This window comes from Belonocnema kinseyi, chromosome 5 (assembly GCF_010883055.1).
Source record: "Belonocnema kinseyi isolate 2016_QV_RU_SX_M_011 chromosome 5, B_treatae_v1, whole genome shotgun sequence".
Taxonomy (NCBI): Eukaryota; Metazoa; Arthropoda; class Insecta; order Hymenoptera; family Cynipidae; genus Belonocnema; species Belonocnema kinseyi.
The window spans coordinates 109,032,044-109,051,129 of NC_046661.1; the positions used below are offsets into that span (position 1 = coordinate 109,032,044).

General features: G+C 32.0%; 1 protein-coding gene across 3 annotated transcripts in view; it reads right to left on the minus strand.

Annotated features, from left to right (window-relative positions):
- LOC117172795 (phospholipase A2) overlaps window positions 1–19,086 on the minus strand; it is a 51,882-nt gene that overhangs the window by 31,237 nt on the left and 1,559 nt on the right. Inside the window, exons 2-3 of one of the 3 annotated variants that reach the window (XM_033361019.1) lie at window positions 14,207–14,322; window positions 13,601–14,128 (exon numbers count right to left, since the gene is read on the minus strand). In XM_033361019.1, coding sequence (XP_033216910.1) covers window positions 13,601–13,730 — 130 coding nt within the window. In that variant the 5' untranslated portion in view covers window positions 13,731–14,128; window positions 14,207–14,322. Of the gene's footprint in view, window positions 1–1,046; window positions 1,183–13,600; window positions 14,323–19,086 lie in introns of those variants that run through there. The other 2 variants (XM_033361020.1, XM_033361018.1) reach the window with 2 other exon arrangements.

A 19,086-nucleotide genomic window follows, 5' to 3' on the forward strand; every position in this document is an offset into this window, starting at 1 on the left:
ATTTTATTCACAAAAAAAGTTCTTAGGTTCAAAAAAACATTCAGTGAACTGAAAAACTGTCGTCGGTAATATAGGTATTTAGCTGTGTCACATGCCCTTAAAACTGAAAAAGGTGAGGTAAAATATTTTCATGACTTTAGTGATTTCATTATCAATTTTTTTAGTTTATTATCATTTTTAAGTGAAATTAATATTCATTGAGTAGTTTTTCATTAGCTAACATTAATCTATATTGCCATATGTCTATAATGGACCCTTATCTAATTTTGGGCTATATTTCTAATTTTGACCCATGCTAAATTTGGGCCATATTTCAATTTCAGGTATATACCAAGTTTGGGCCCTATTTCAATTTTTAGTCCTCATTCCAAATTTGGGCCCTATGTCCATATTGTGTCATACTGCGGACAAACGTCCGGAGATCCGAACGAAATTAAAACGGTTTCTTGTCCGGGGCTACGAAATTCTGAAAACACAGTTTACTAATTATTAGATCCTATAGTAATTAAATATTTTAGGCAGAGTCCAAACATCCGGTCAGCTGGAAAAATGGAAGGGGGCGTGGTTTGTGTCTGTTCGAATAGACACTACCATTAAATTAATATTAGAGAGTTTTATGCAAATCCCTACTGTCAATATAATTATTTGGTTGAAAAATCGTGATTCTTCGTGTTTTTTTTGTTTAAACTGACAATTTAGTTGAAAAATCGATTACTTGGGTAAGAGTTATAAGGTGAGTGACTCAGTAATCCTGACTGTCCCAGTAATCGTGAAACTTTGTTATAATTTGAATATATTGTTAAAAAATTTATGTTGGAATTAACGTTTGATGATAATACCCACTTATTTTAAGCACTTTATAATATGAAATAGAAATTGCATTCATGAAAATTAAATTAAATGTGAGAAACCTGGCCTCCCGATTACTGGAAGGTCGCTATTACTGGGACGATTACCTTGAAATTTTGTTAAACACTTATTTTTTACATTATCATCAGAGAAGGTATTAGAAATGTGTAAAATGTGCTCTTTCTCAAGGTAACTACCCTGATTACACCATCTGCTCCTGGCTGGACGTCGATGATGCGGCCTATTGATCATTTTAATGGTGGAAGATTGTCTTCTTGGATGAGAACCAAAGTTCCAACCTTGATGCAGTGGTTGGAGGTGGGCTGCCACTTGCTGCGAACAATCAATTGATTAAGATATTCTTTTTGCCATAGAGCCCAGAAATTCTGTCTTATTTTCTGAGCATGCTGCTAAGCTGATGGGCGATTTTAAGCTGTGTCATGAAAGCCAATCTGAGGGAAGCACGTCAATGGACCACCGATAAGGAAATGACCGGGTGTCAGAGGACGAATGTCATTAGGATCGGAAAAAAGAGGTGAGATGGAACGAGAATTTAATATAGCTTCAGTTTGAAATATGAAGGTTTCTAACTGCTCGAATGTTAGCAATGTGTCACCACCAACTGATCTCAAAAGGTGGTGCTTGAAGGATCTCACAGCGGCTTCCCAAATGCTACCAAAATGTGGCGATCTGGGAGGGATGAAGTGCCATGTAATTTTTTCCTTCGCTAGATATGGTTGAACCTTTTTGTTGTTCTTGGTCGAAATAAGCAGATTATTGAGCTCATCAAGCTTATAATTAGCACCAAGAAAATTTGTCGTGTTGTCGGAATGTATTGTCTGACATTTTTCCTCTCCTAGAAAAGATTCGCTTCAAACTGGCAATGGAAGCCGCTGTTGTTAAATCGCTGACTAATTCGAGATGGACAGATTTTGTCGACATGCAAATATAAATCGCCACATAAAACTTTATTTTGTTTAGCTTCCGGAAGCGTTTTTTCTTGATGTTGAAAGCACCACAGTAGTCGACGCCGATATCATGAAACAGACGAGAAAAGGAAACACGTTCTAGAGGAAGGTTGCCCATGAGATTTTTAGCGCCTTTGGGTTTCGCACGAAAGCATGGAACACATTGACGAATCACTTGTCGTGTTACATTGCGACCATTGATAGGCCAAGAATTTTCGCGAGTCGAATATAAAGTGGCTTGAGTACCAGCGTGTTTAAGTCTTAAATGTTCTTCATGAATAAGAAGACGTATGATGTGGTGACTAGGGGGTAATAAGACGGGATGCTTTTGTTCTTCTCGCAATAAAAAGTTAAAGAGTCGACCACCTACCCTGAAAATTCCGTAACTATCGAAAAAAGTATACAAGGAAATAAGTCTACTTTGACTATCAAGAAGTTTATTATTTTTAGTGCCTTAATTTCTTTGAAAAATTCAGCTTTTTGCACCAGCTTCACGACTGCACGATCCGCGAGATTAATTTCACCTTTATCAATAGATCCAGTTATTTTTTTTCTTTTTGGTGTTATGAGCGAAGCGAAAAATGTAGGCAATTACATGCTGAAGTTTTTTATTGGAACTATATTTTTCTAATAAATTCCCGCTAGAGACATCGATTTTCATACTAACATGAGGTGCACACGTTTCGCGCATTTCTGGAATTTTGCTCAGACAAATCTTTTCCTGGGGCCAGAATTGTTCATCTGGAGATAGCCAAGACCATTTGTTGAGAAACGTTTCACATGTGGTTAACGTGCGTTTTGCATTTTAACGCTGGGCTTTGGGGAGCTTTATTTTATCTGCTTTCTAAAAGGCTTCGAGAGCTGCTTCCCGAGCTTCCGCGGAAACTTCATTATCACTTGTCATTTTGAAATAATCGAAAAATAACTAACAAGAGCAGACAGAGAAATACATAATGAGAGGATGTGTTGAGAAGGAATCGGTGGTACAAAAACTCACTGACCTTTGATGACGATCGAGAATAACGATAGCTGAAATGATTGCAACTGCGATGACCACGGTGACGACTACGATGATGACTACGATGACGACTGTACCAGATTCCGTTATTGATAGGAAATCTGGAGTACGATGATCTAACTCAATGGATGATGTTGAAGTATTCACTTCAATTAACAGAATTTTTAGAATTTTTTAATGTTCAATGTTTACGAAACACTAATTCAAGTACTACGATCTAGGTATCGATAACACTCCCGTTGTCACGGACAAATTTTTTCTAATGCACTATGTTGGGGTTTGCACTCTGTTTTCATCACGATGGAACAAAGGCACAAGGATTTTTCACACGACATGCTTTCAGAGTTCGACCGTTTTAAGCACACGCAGTGAAAATTGTTCAGAAATCCGGCTAATGAAGGAACATGTTCTATCTCGCGTTTAGTTTAAGACGAGCATTTGGGAATTTTTAATAGGTAATTTTATCATATAAATAAAACACAACTTGTAGAATATAAAATTAGTATATTTTAAGAGGGCTGTGTACTAGCGTGGGAACTCTGAGTTGAGTGTGCGAGAGAGACAGAAATATGATAAGCACGCCCAAAAGGGTGGAGCTTGTTAGTGACAAAAAAAATTTTGACAGCCAATCATAGTTGGAATATTTTCAGAAAAAAAGGGTGCGTAGTAAAAAAAGTTTGAAAAAAATTGCCTGGGAGAAAGTCATCATCAAGGGACCGTCACCTTGGGTCAGGCATTGTTTGGAAACCGCTACCCTTGCGGCGGGTCGTAGTTTGTCGAGTGGACGGTTTTTGGCCTCGCAAGACCTTCCCATTGTTTGAGATTAGACACGGCGGAGATAAATCCGAATTTTATACAATATTCATTAATACAATTTTAATATACTGCATTAGAATCGTTATATTACTCTGAGCAAATCAAAAAAAGGTTGATAAAAATCGGTCAATATTTTGAATCTCAGCCGCATTGGTTCCTATTCCACAAAAGAGAACTTGTTTTCTTTCTTGTAATTGTACCGACAGATTACCTCACAGATATGTCTTCTATTTCCTAAAAGTGTTAGTATTTTGAGATTATTTCATTCCTTCTATTACTCTCACAAAATATGTGTAATAAACTGTTTTAATTCCTTCATGTGGGATATAAGTTTTGAAAGTTTAATTTTATCAATTCAAGTCCGCCTCTCTAGAGTTAAAATTATTTTAATTCATACATTTAAATAGATTTCTTTGATGCATTTTTCAAGACGTTTAGATGAAATATTGAAATGTAAATAAATATAAATTTGAATATTTTTGAATTTATAAGTTTTAGAAATATTTAATAATAAAACATAGGTTAAATAAATGCTTTCCTTAAATTTTACTAAGTCGATTGAGAGGAATAGAATTCTCATTTTTTCTGTTCCCATTGGGGGATGTTTAGACGGAGAAAAAATCGCATATTCATAGGAATAAAAATTCTTAATTTTTCAGAGTTTAACGCTTATTGCCGGGTTCCTGACTTTTTTTACGAATCCAAGCATACCACACAACTATAGTTTTTCATTAAACAATAGTTTTTCATTAACTAACCGTAAAGAGTCGAAATAAAGTTTGAGGGGTTGGAAATGCTCTTTTTTAATTTTCGTCTGATCGAAACATATGGTGCAGATAAATTCGAAATATACTTGATATAAAATACAAATTTGGATTGCAATTTCTCATTCTACTAGAAAAAGACGTTTTTAATATAAGAATCTTATTTTTTTCATTGTTAAATAATCTTTGCAAACCGTGAAATTATTCTTCAAAAGTAGGGTAACTTTGAGCAAGTATGTTTTTAATATCAATATCAATTATTAAAATTTGTGCTAGCAGTGCTAGCCTAGCACAGATTGCCGGAGTTGCAGTATTGGGCATCTATACGCGGCCAGTACTGGCTGGTAACGCTTCACAATTCTGCCTTGTACTGGTTCTGTACTGGCAAACTACCGGCGATCGTTTTCGTACGTTTTTCATAAAGGATCTAGCCTATTAATTTTTTAAATTTTAGAAATAATCATCACAAAGCGTAATTTGTTGTAATTAACATTTTATTTGTAAAACATTGGTGTGTTAGGCTGGCGAATTGTTTAAAATTTATAGAATTTATTTATACTAAAATTATGAATAATCAATTCTATACATAATAGGGTGGTTCGAAAAAGGTACCTCCAAAAATGTCCTTAGTACATTTTAACAAATGAAATGTGCAGTTTGAAATTTTTATATTTAATTCAATCGGACATAAATTGCCGTGAGTCAGGTGAACGAGCTGATTATCAGTTGAAACAGTAGTCGTAAAATAAAGTTTACTTCAAAAAGAAACAATATATTTTACATAAGGATGATGTAAAAAATAACATTAGTCAAATTTATTCTATTCATTAATTCGTGGGTTAATCACAATCCATTTCATGTCTATACCTATTTTTGAATTATCTTGAAGTCTTAAACATATTTTAAAAATCCGAGAACTTTAAAAGAGATTACAATAATTTGAAGAAATTTTCAAGATTTTCAGGTATTTTATAAACTTCAAAGACATTTTCATCAGCTTTTTACTTGGAAGTAGTTTACGTGATTTGAAAACATTCGAAGGCATTTTTTGTATTAATTTTATTACTTTTATGTAATTTTGAAGCTTTTGCGTTACTTAAGGGTAAACAATGTTCCAGAATTTCTGAAGATATGAAACGATTTTACAGGAAGTACGAGGTTTTAAAATATTTCAAAATATTTAACATTATCTAATAAGGTTTTTAAAGACGCCCAAATCCGTTGAACGTCAGAGTAGTATTTTTAGCATATTTCTTGGGAACTTTAAAATTTCGTTCATTTCATTGGTGGCTAAAGAGAAAATTCAGAAATTAATCCAAGAAGGTTTTCTTGGGAAATCGTGCCAGATGTGAATTCCAGTTTGCGTACGTATAGTGACCTTATGGGCCCAGCAACTTTCCGGGGTGAGGTAAAGGGTATGCATTGTATTGAGTACAACAGCGTGGGCGTGCCTAACGCTCTCTCTAGCATTTCGTCGCTAGGATCGGTAGTTACTTTCCTTAAATATAACCCAAAAATGCTTTTCGTTTAAGCATGTTTTTTAGTGTTTATTTAACAGCAATAATTCTTTTATAGATGTTAATCATTTCAGCAAGACTTTATCTGCGTTCATGTTTATATACAATTTTCGAAATAATCATTACAAGCCAAGAAATCGGCCATCAAAAGTAGGGTAACTTTGACCAATCATATTTTTAATATAATAAACATTATTTCACTTTTGATTAAACATAGACGTTGCTCGTTATTTTCCTAATTCAGACATACCACGTAAGTCATATTTTTGCCAATACTTTCGGAGAAATTACACCTAGACGACATGTCTCCAAAAGCCCATGTACACAGCCCTCTTTAATAGAATCGAATAGAACGCAAGGAAGAGCGGAGTTAGAGAGCTTGAGAGAAGAAGAGATTTTGGAAATCGCAAATATTGGGAGAAATAATGAAATTCGATGGGTTAGAAAAATAGTAGACGGGAGAAGAACGGAGGTCTCCAATTTAAAGCTCTCCAATTTAAATAACTTCATTATCTTTATTAGGACTGAAGATAGTGAGGTCGCATATTTATTCACAAAAAACGAACAATTATTTATATTTTGCAAATTTATCGACGGAAATCTATTTGAAAATGTTTAATGTGCCACAATGAATTTTTTCAGACTTTTTCTATTATTTTTTCAATAAAAAACTATGCTTCAAAGTTCACTGTTTTTAAAAGCTATCAAATTTCCTTTCTTTTTACCAGATTTTCAGATCTGTAAGCTACAAATAATTTTCTGGAATATTACTTTTCACTTCATTAACGTATAACATTTGCACCTTTAAAATGATACCTCTTTCATTAACCGATCATTTTTTCTTTACATACTTATTCAACGTCAAAGCCGCATACCGCCGCCGTGATCTGTTCCTTTATCACAGCACTAACGAGACTTAGTTTATTATTGTATACAGCATAATGAGTTATTATTTGATTTTAAACCAGCTGACGCTAATTTTTTAATTAAGACTTCCTTTATCCATGTAAACCATTTTCAGAAGATTTTATTAAAAATTTCTAAATGTACAGCACGTCAATATGTGTACATAAAGAAGTGCTTATTAACTTGTTAAATATAAACATTAGAATAAATTTTCTTAATGAAAGTTGAAGAAGACCCAAAAAAGGGTATCTTGTATCTCCGGAAATTTATTGATAAAATTGCTTCCTACAAAGAAACCACCATTCTATTCTGGCTCTGAATTTTTTCATTTCTTTAATCGATGTTTTCTCGATATCAATCACTTTTATCATAAAATTTTCACTTTATTTTTATTTTTCCTCACTTTTCAAAGTACTTTTTTATTTTTTCTGTTAACAATTGATTGAATCAAAAAAGGATAGAGGACGTTTCTCTTCGTACATGAAATTAAATAAAAAAAGGTTGTGTATACAAAGCCGGTACCGGTAAAAAAATGGTCGGTACCATTTGAAAATTTGAAAATTTGAATTCCATGAATTCCTTGGATTCCGTGATTTCCACGAATTCTATCAATTCCTTAAATGTGCAGTCTACATGCGACCTTAAATTATTTCTTTGACCAGTCATTAGGGTGCCTTTCCGCCTTTACGTGGCGTTGAAAAAGGGGTAGGGATGCGACCACACATTATTTCTGTGACCACTAACAGGGGTTCCTTCCCGCCCCCACGTGGCGTTGAAAAGGGGGTAGGGTGCGACCCTCAATTATTCCTTTGATTAGTCACAGGGGTGCCTTCCCGCCCCCAAGTAGCGTTGGAAAAGGGGTAGGGGTGCGACCTTACATTACTTCTGTGACCAGTCACAGGGGTGCCTTCCCGCCCCCACGTGGCGTTGGAAAAGGAGTAAGGTGCGACCTTAAATTATTCCTTTAATTAGTCACAGGGGTGCCTTCCCGCCCCCACGAGGCATTGAAAAAAGGGTAGAGATACGACCTTACGTTATTTCTCGGACCAGTAACAGGGGTGCCTACCCACCTCCACAAGGCGTTGGAAAAGGGGTAGGGATGCGACAATACATTATTTTCGTGACCAGTCACAGAGGTGCCTTTCCGCCACTACGTGGCGTTGAAAAAGGGGTAGGGGTGCGACTTTAAATTATTCCTTTGATTAGTCACAGGGGTGCCTTCCCGCCCCCATGTAGCGTTGGAAAAGGGGTAGAGTTGCGACCTTAAATTATTTCTTTTATTAGTCACAGGGGTGCCTGTCTGTCCCCACAAAGCGTTCGAAAAGGGGTAGAGGTGCGACCTTACATTATTTTTGTGTCCAGTCACAGAGGTGCCTTTCCACCCCCACGTGGCGTTGGAAAAGAGGCAGGGGTGCGACCTTACATTATTTCTGCGACTAGACACAGGAGTGCCTTCCCGCCTCCCACAAGATGTCAGAAGGGGTAGGAGTGCGACCAAAATTATTTCTGTGACCAGTCACAGAGGTGCATTTACACCCCCCACGAGACGTCAATAGTAATTCTTGAGTCGAAAATCGACGATGAAGTGTGATTTATACATAGAACGTTTCGTTAAACGTGCCAAAAGCCAAAAGCTATCAACATAACTCCTCAATTACATGGTCTTACTCTAAAATGCGTAAAAGTCCCTTTCGTATGCTTGAAATATGCTTTTTGTCGGTACGTATAGTGTATATAAATTTCGTGAATAAAAAACGTAATGTTTTAAAGTTTTAACACTGAAAATTATATTTGCAGGTGTTTTAATGCCCAGGTTTGTAATCAGCGCATCAACATATATCAGTATACAATTTGAAAAAAAAAATGTGAAAGAAAAGAAAAAAGCCGGCAATATGCAATCTTGCCGGCATCGACAACTGACAATGTTGCCAGCTCCGGCAGGCTGGCCACTACGTTCTTTAAATTGCATGAACTCCTTGAATGCCATGAATTCATTGTATTGCATGAATTCCTTGAATTCCATAAATTCATTGAATTGCAGGAATTCCTTGAATTGCACGAATTCCATGAATTTTTAAATTCCACGAATTCCATGAATATGCGCGTTCTGTCCTACCTTGCTAGAAATATGCTTTAAAAAAAAAACGGTAAAAAAATCCTGCGGACCTAGAATGGCACACAGGATTACACCCAGCTCCTAGAGTATAAAGGGCTTAAGGTTGTAGGCGAGACGAAACGATAAAACTACGGATAGGCCGAAGGGGAAATACGTGCGTAAAACAATAATGACAAATATTCAAGAATATTAATATTAAAAATAAGCTGAGGCGTAAAAGTAAATTAATAAAAAAAACTATCAACAGAGTTATAGCATTTACAAAATTCCAAGAAACACACGAAAATGAACTGGTTTTGCCAAATAACGCACGATATAAAAAAAAGTCAAGAGAAGACAATTATTGCTTTTTAAAGGCCCTACAAGATTACCATAAAAACTTTTTGAATTTTCTTGAAAAATCCAAAATTCAAATTTTGGGGGTATAAAAAATAATGGAAAATCAAAAATGATAAGGTAAATTGACCATTATTGGGACAGCTACGAAAAAATAACCCACATAAACACAATACATTATTTGATCGATTAGAACAGAAAATACATTATTATTTTATAGTTAATTAATATAAAAGGATATTTTTTTTAGCTAATCAGATCGCCCCTTTGTGTGACAAGAATTTTGGGGTGTATCCCTGAGTAGGACACAAAATAAACCAATACTGGGACAAGGAAAATCCAATGCGGTTTATCAAAATAAAATGGTCCAAATAACTTACAATTATAGAATACATTAAAAATCAAGAATCAATTGTTATAAATCATAAGGATTTTTTTTTTATTTTGTAATAAAATTTATATCAACATGTTAACATAATTCTTAACAAAATAGAAAGTTATTATTAAATTGAATTAATTTAATATTTTAACTATTTGGTTGAAAATTCGTCTTTTTCGTTCGACAATTTATCTTTTTAATTATAAATTTCATATTTTTTAGCAAAAATGCAACTGTTTGGTAAAAAATATTTTGTCTTGTTTTAATGAAAAATCTTATTTGGTTGACAAATAATCTCTTTTGATAGCATTTTTATCTGTTTTGGTTAGACGTCGAACTGTTTTGTGTGAAAATTCATTTGGTTTTTTAATGAATCGCATTTTTTTCAATGAATATAATTGTTTTTAATTTATAATAAAAACATTTTTGGTTGAAATATCAGCGATTATATTTTTTGATTAGAATTCATTTTTTGGTAGAAAATTAGTCTTTTCGATTTTAATATTCAACAATTTATTAGAAAATTACAGTATTAGGTAAACCAAAAAAGGTGAATTCTGATAAAAAAAAAATAACAGTTGATATTTCTACCAAAAAATATTTTAATTTCAAATTGAAAGCAGTTAAATTAATAAAAAAAAGGATTTTTGAATAAAACTATTAAAGTCTCAACCTAAACAGATTGATTTTCAATCACAGTTGGATTTTTTTTTCAACAAAACAGTTTAAATATTAATGATTAAAAAAGATTTTTCAGTCAAGAAAGAAAAAAAAATCAACCAAACTGTTGAATTTTCAATTTAAAAATAAGAGTTTTCTTCAAAACAGTTATATTTTTAATTCGAAAATATAAATTTTTAACGGAAAAGTTAATTTACTCAATTTATTTAAAAAAGTAAATAGATAATATTAATTTCACTAATATTTATAATACTTAATATTAAATTTTAATGCATATTCACTCATTTTTATTAAAAAATTAAATTTATGAGTTACTTTTAAAGTACTTACCAAAAATTGGTAAAATTCGCAAAATTTGAGGATAGAATTGGAGGTTTCAATAAACTACTGCGAAAAACTTTATTAGAATAAATAATCAATTGAACAGCAAGTGTGGATCTTTTAAACAATGTTTTTAATATGCCACTAACACAAAACTGTGAAATTTAATTAAAAACACGTTGAAGTGTCCGAAACTGAGACAGTCAGTGACAGCTTGTCCCGGTTTAGGCAACTTCGTCAAGAATTTGTCTAAATTCGGGACATTAAATATTCATAACTTGTTGGATGATATCACTATAAAAGTTAGGGATTTTATTCTTAAACATATTAATAATATGCCAAAACATTACTGTTTCTATTAGTGTAGGGAATTTCCATAACATAAGGCTATAAAAGTTATGCGGATAGTTTTGAAATTATTTTTTACTAAATGTATAACTTGTCAAAACAAAAATAAATAGTGGTAATAAATTCAAAAAAACTTTAAAAATACTGCAAAATTTTTACTTTTATCACTAATGTTGGAATAGAGAAGATACTCGACGATATTTATTATTGTCCCAGTATTGGACATACCTTTTACGTTGTGCCACTAATGGTCGGTTTACCTTACTTCTTCGTCCAAATATTTCACAGTATCTCAAAGATTCTCAAATAGGTAAATGTTTTTTTCAAAATAAATGAAGATATGTACATGTTTTTAGTTTCGTACCTAAAGGAGGACCGGGAATGGGAAAGAGTGATCAAATAAACTTCCATCTAACTCAGCGCTGCTGAAGGTTGGCGATTTTCTCAATATAAAATATCAACCAGCTACGACTCTCGGTTGAAACTAATCCCCCCCCCCCCCTCAATAATCAAAGCTTCGAGGAACTGCTGTTGTAACTACTCTTCATCTTAGACGCTTTGAGAGATTCTTTTAGTGAATTATTAGGAGATGAAGCAATGGGGCACTACATCTGTGATATAGAACACGATGCGATAGAAAACTCAATTGCGAAAGTCCGTGTCACGGAGGTTAGGGATATAATTAAGAAGTTAAAAAACGGTAAGGCTGCTGTATTGACCGTATGTGTAACGTTTAAATCGTAAAAATAAAGTTGGAAATGAGCAAATTCAGTTTATGAAAAAGCGATAGAAGTTGCAATAAAATGTTTCACAACAAAAAATTTGTTTAACGAGATAATGAAACTACGTCCGTTTTAATAGCAATGCATGTTATGAACTGTAATAATATATTTACATTTATGTAAATGATATAAAATTCTAGGGACAAACTCGAGTGCAAAGCACGAGATGTGTGATGACAAGGTGTTCGCTAAAGCCGAAGGTGCTTTAACAAAAGAGAATTCACAATCACTAAATTACTGTTGTCGACGCTTTGAATTATAGTTTTCAAAGTCTGTCCACAAGCGTGGGGAATATATAAAGATCGAAAGCGTAGCGCGAGGTAAATACATTATCGAGCGCGAAGCCCAAGATAAATATATTATCGATTGCGAAGCACAAGATAAATATATAATCGAGCGCGGAGCACAAGAACCAACGGTCGCATGCCCTAGGTGCGCTAAAAACTTGCAAGCGAAGCGATCCCCGTTTACCTCTTTAATTGAAAAATAAAAAAATACTTTTGTTGATCATTCGTTTTTTTAAAGTAATTTTTTTAAACTTTTATGGTAGAAAATTAATCTTCTTTTTGACAAATTTATCTTTTTGGTTTTAATTTCAGCTCTTTTTATAGAAATTTTACATTTTTGTAGAAATATTCACTATTATATTTTTTGTTAAGAATTCATCTTCCTAGGTTGTATATTTAGCTATTTTGTTGGGAATTTAAATATTTTGTTAATAATTCAATTCTTTAGTCAAAAATTGAACAGTCGACTTAAAAGTTTATGTATTTTGTTGAAAATTTGACTTTTTTGTTTTAACATTCATCTCTTTTGATAGAATTTTCATGTTTTTTGGTTAAAATATTCACTATTATATTATTTTTAAGAATTCATCTTTCTAGATTGTAAATTTAGCTATTCGTTTAAAAATTCAACTATTTTGTTAAAAATTGAATTTTTGATTAAAAATTCGTTTCTTTTTGTTTGTTGAAATATCAAATATTATATTTTTCTTTGACAATTCATGTCTTTTGCTTTCAAAGTTTAACTATTTGGCTATAATTGCTACTTCTTGGGTAAAAATTAATTTTTTTGTGAAAAATTAAACTATTTAGTTGTAAATTCATCTTTCTTACCTGCAAATTAACATTTCTCTTACAAATAAAATTATTTGTTCCCAATTTATCTTTTTGGGTTATAGATTTGAATATTTGGTTACAAATTCAAATATGTTGTTTAAAATTTAATTACGTTTTGGAAAATTCAACTATTTTGTTGAAAATGTGTCTATTTGGAGAGAAAATTCGTCCTTTTGAATGAAAAGTACATTTTTTACGATAAAAAACTGATCTTTTTAGATTGAAATAAATAATTCTGAAATTTCCAAAATTTAATCTGAAATTGTTTTAATGATTTTAAATTATAATTTGAAATTTTATTTTAAAAATTTATATTAAAAATTATATATTAAAATTTTGGTCTTTGAGTATTGATGGTCAGGGAAATGAAAAATTGGTCAGGGAAAAGTCAAGGAATTTTGAAAATGAAGTTCTTTGGCCACCCTAGTTTATGCTAATAAACATAAAATTTCCAAGGATTTTAAAGAAAATATACTCAATAACCACTACAAACAAATAAATATTAAGATTTCTTAAAAAGGGAAGTCACTATTTTGTATATTTATGACTTAAATACCCGGGAGGTATCGCCAAAACATATTTAAGAAAAAACTGATATGGGCAAACACTTTTCAGTCAAAGTCAGTTCAAGCTAGCCGTGCAAAATCATCAAATCATGAAAACCATCAAACTTCGTACCTTCAATCCCAGATAGAAGAATGATCATCAGTAGGATGACAGAAAGTTCACTAGATCCAGCAGAATTTCGGATAAAATCCACCTGTTTGCAATCACGTGGGATTGCCACAATTCGCTTGTTTTGACACATTGAACACACTCGCACTTTGCACTCCCACTAAGAGCTGTCAACATCCCCTGTCACCGAAATTCGGCTCTCAAGGATCTTTTCAACCTTTCAACCACCCCAAAATGCATTCTTTCTTCTTCTTCAGATATGGAACCTCCATCAAAAATTTAAAATTCCACGTAATCCTCCATCCATTAATTTTCGAAATTGCATCGATTGAATCGATGGCTTTTTTCCTTAGGGTCTTTCCTTCTACCCATGGATGATGCTAGTCGCGAACTGGTGTTCCTCGCGGTGTGATAGTGATCCATCGGTCGTTACCTCTACGGGGATTCCTCCTACCATTTCTTGGAATTCTGAACCACACTCTTTTGCTTTTCTTGGCTCAATCTCGGCATAACCCTGACATCTCAGCTGATCTGTTGTTTTCGCATGAAAGGGATCATTAGCTTTTTTAGGTCATCCGAGTGTTACACTTTCACTGGTCATTCGCTTACCCAATGTTATGACAACCCCTTCTCTTTTTCAGATTCCCCTTCCATTTTCACCGAGATACCTTCAAAACATTACGACGTCCTCGGTTACCTAATTTGATGACCTTCCCAATTCATCCCTGAAAAAGAGAAGATTCAATTGAAATCGAATAGATGTAATTACGACATAAAATGGTTAATCGACAAGTCTGATGAAATGCAATTCAATTAAAACATGCTGAATTATAGTCAATGCGCTGTTGCTAAATTTTAATTGCAAAGTTCGTCCGTGAATTGAGTTGAAAAAATTCCAGGCTATTTCCCTGTTTTCCTGGACAAAAATTACATTTCCCCGGTTGACTTTTAAGTATTGATATAAATAATTATTCAAGACTAATGACTTCATCATATATATTCGCAAGATAATTCAATATTTAACAACCGCAATGTGAAATAATAATGTAAATTATTGTAAAAGTGATTTCAGATTTCACAGCCAAAAATCATCTCAAAACAGGATAAACAGGGTGATTTTTCACTAAAAGAGAAGACTTATAAAGGAAGTAAGTTTCTTTGAGTAATAATAATTCAGGAACCATATCCATAAGATTTTAAGTAGAAATAGATTGCATTTTCAGAAAAATAGTAGAATCTTAAAAAAAAATTAATTTTGGACGAGAGTTAAGTTTTCTAGCTAAAAAGTCGAACGTTTTTGAAAAAGATTCGACTTTTAAACCCGAAAGCATGAATTTCCTGCAAAAAGTTCATTTTCAATTAAATATTTGAACTTTCAAGCAAAAGAGCTGAATTAAAAAAGTTCTTTTTGGCCAAATAGATGAAGGTTCAAGCTACCAAGAGAAAGCTAGTTGAATTTTTAATCAAATAGTTGAATTATCAGGCCAAAAAGACGAAGTTTTTAGAAGACAGTTGAGTTTTTAACAAAATTAGATGAATTTTCAATCCAAATGTATGAATTTTCTATCACAGAATCAAGTAATGATAAAATTTGTTGCAGGATATTTTTTAGAGGGATAAAGTTTTATTCAGACAACTTCGCGTTTTTCAAAACACATGCGTTGTCATGGAAAAACAGAAGAAAGTTTAACCGATATTTGGTTAAAGTTTATCCTGTAAAGTTAATTTTTTTTGCAGCGAATCATTCAACGGAAATCGGTGTAAAGTTTATCTTCTGTTTTTTCTGTGATTTAAAAAGACGAATTTTCAACCAAATAGTTTAAAAAAAAGTTTAATTAAAAAGAAATGTTCAACTGAATAGGAAAATTTTTTTTCAAAAAGAGATAAATTATTGATCAAAAATATAATGTTAACATCATTTTGAATTAAAATGAATTTACTCTGAACAACCCAAGTGTAATGCTGAAGTCGAAAAGTTCGACTTGAGCATGTCACAGTTTTGAGACGGAGCCAGACTTCAATTGTTGTCTTAAAGACAAGTTTCTGTGCCTTGAAGACATAAATTTATCTTTTGAGTCTAATTTTTATGACTAACACATATATACTCTAACAATATACTCCAAGATCCTTCTAGAAAGTTACAATTTTAATTTTTTTAAAGAAAATTTTTAAGAGTGATACTCGCTCAGAGCCACAGATTCTAAATTTTCTAATTAAAAATAACTCATTTAATAATTACAAGTTTTTTATTCATCAATTTTAATTTCATTTCGGAGTAGAAAAAGATTCGTACTGAGAAAAGTTTACGTCGACCATCCGAGCCAAGAGAAGGCTCGTCTTGAGACAAGTAAACCTCGTCTTAGCCAAGACAAGGCTCGACTTGAAAGTAGTAATCGCGGCTTTACCTGTCGTGACCATAAAAGTAAGGCGAAGGCTTATGTCTCGACTCAGTTTCGAGACGCAGCCAGAAGTCGATATCTTAGAGACGAATTCAAGACATCAAAAGTTGAATTTTATCATAAATACTGGAATTTTCAAACGAAAAAGACAAGTCGTTTAAAATACCGTTAAATTTAAACTAAGAAAGAAATATTTAACTAAAAATTATGAATTTCCTAACAAAACATGAATTTTCTATCCATAAGGACGATTTTTCAATAAAACCATTTAATTTTTAGCCAGAAAGTTATTTTTTGTTAAATAGTTGATTTTACAAGAAATCATTAAATGTTTAATCAAATAGGAATTTTCAAGCAAAATATATAAATGATTTTTCAACAAAAAAGTTGAATTACAAAAAAAACCTTTTCTACCATAATATGAATTTTCAATCAACAAAGGGTGAATTTTCCATTAAAATATGAATACACAGAACTAGTTCTCATTTTTTCTAGTAATGAAAATATTCTTAATTCAAAATCAGATAACTGATTCTCTGCACTTCTTTTGTTTTAATTTCCTAACCTACTAATTTTTTGAAAATCCTTTTTCCTTTGAAAAAGCCCTTAAATAAAAGTATTTGCCACTTTTTTCAGCATCAAAGTACCAATCAAATTTTTACCTGAAATCTTAAATCTTCATTTTCTACAAAAAGCAACTTTTATAAGGTTTTTTTTCACCTAACTTTTTGCTTTGAAATAAAAAGCGATATTTTTAAAATTATTACCGTTTGTTTATAAATAAACATATAACGTTCTTCTTTTTTTAGAGACCTTTTAGTGAAAAATCGTCTGTTAAATGGAGGTGTCGTGACAATAAATCTTTATTTTTTCCGAACAATATCATTTTTATTTGGTGAACTTTTTTTATTCTTATTCAGCCTTCCCATATTTTGAGAGTCAGTTTTTATTTCTTTTTAAATTTAGAAATAGATGTTTAGTTTCTATCCAAAGAAGGTTTTCAAAATCCATTAAATGTGAACCACTAAATTCTTGAATGATTTACTTCGGAATTGGTCAACTCTTTATAATGAAAGTCATTTGTTAAATTTAATAACAAAATATTTCGGAATGGAGCTTATATTTTTTGTTGAAACTAAAAACTGCACTTTTTACTGTCAGCCACAACCAAGCCTCTTACAAAAATTTATGTTCCTGTCACTTTCAGATTTTAAACTTCGGCATTCTATTTCTTGGAACTGGATAACTTTTTTAATCATACTTCTTGGCCACAATTCAGATAAGCTTTAGCCTTGGGGTGATTTTTTGTTTGATATTTAAATAGTGATTTCAATTCAATATAATGTTATTTCGCTCTTCTGAAAAATTCCTTTTTTGTTGATTATCTTGTTCTGCAATGCAACTCTTTATGTATTTACTCACGATTAAAGAAGATGCAAATTCAATTAGAAAATATGTCTTTCCTACCAAAAGCTGAATTTCCAATCCACAAAGTATGAATTTTCTGTAAAAAGGACTAATTTAAGAATAAAAGTACTTGAATTTTTGATCAATAAAGATTTTTTTTATCAAAAGATTAATTTGTAATCCAAGAGGACAAATTTTTAATTCAAAAGGACGAATTTTCCATCTAAAAAGACGAATTTTAATCAAAACAGTTGAATTTTCCTACAAAAACAGATGAGTTCTCAATCAAATATTTGAGCTTTCCACAAAAAGAAGCGCTGTTTATTGCAAAAGTAAAAAAATCTAAAAAATTTGCGGCTAAAAAAATTCAGACTAATTCCCGGTTTTCCCGGTCAGTTGACACTAGTGGATTATTTAGCGATATAATTGGCTATTATGTTAACATTTTAAAATTAATTAATTTTGCCTAGGAATCGGAAAATTCAAGTGATATTTTCATATTTCTTGAGCATTTAATTTTTCTTTTCAATCTTTTAGTTTTCTTAAAAGTGGAATGTTTGGTATAATAATTCTAGTTTTCACGTCTTTTGTTTTTTGTTTTGTGTTGTTGGACTGAACATTCCAAGTGACAGTTTGTCGTAAATCTTTAGATTTCTCGAGCACTCCCTGTTTCTTTAGTGCACTTTTAATTGGGTAATTTAACAAGATTTTTCTATTCCCTTAGTATATGGTTTTGATTCAGAATATATTTATTTTTTAAGTATCCAGATTTTTGCAATTGAAATCAATTCACCATGCAGCATCCGTATTGTTTTAAATTTCGAATAGTCATTACAAAATTTCACATTCGTTGCAAATGAAATTTTTTTCGTAAATGGTCCACTTCTGCCCTGATTTTGGATTCCTAAGTTTGGAATACGAGACTTTCTACTTGCGACGCACCGTAAGATAATGACAAAATTAGAGCGGCTTGCTAATAACACGATTACAAAACCTGCTAATTTCGTTCTACACTGGTTACTGGGAACAAATATTGACAAGGTGTTATGTATTGTCTTGTCTCAAGACTTCCTTGAGACACATATAAAGACAAAGTTCCTTTTATTAGTGTTGACTTTTTATTGGTGAGAACTTTTTTAACGATGCTGCTAAAAATCGTTGATGGGAAACCTCAAGGAGAAAGATCTTTTTTGTTAAGAGGTAATATTTCCAAGGACGGCGAGTATTAAAACATATATTGGCTAGAATTTCGACATTTGCTGGTTTTATTTTTTTACTTAGATTCAGATGCAGATGTTGAAATTTTTTCCTTTTTTTCTATTATATTTTCAAGGTCTATGGCACACAATGAGGATAAATAACATGTTTTGGTTCAAAATGGTCTATAATTTAGGCGTTTCATTAATTCGACTCATAATTATTACGTCGTAATTATAAATTAAACATTAGTTTTTTTTAATACGTAAATGAGAAATGTTTCAAGTTTTCAAAAAATGATTATTTATTTAAGATATCACTAAACTCAATTTTTTTGTAATAGTGATTTATAAAGAAAATTAATTAATATTGATTAAAAAAAAACTTTGCGCGGGAAGAAAATAACAAAATCGAACAACGTTTTTGCAAAATCATTGACTTGTTTCTGAAAAAGCTTCTCTAACTCTAATGCCTAAAGAGTCAAGT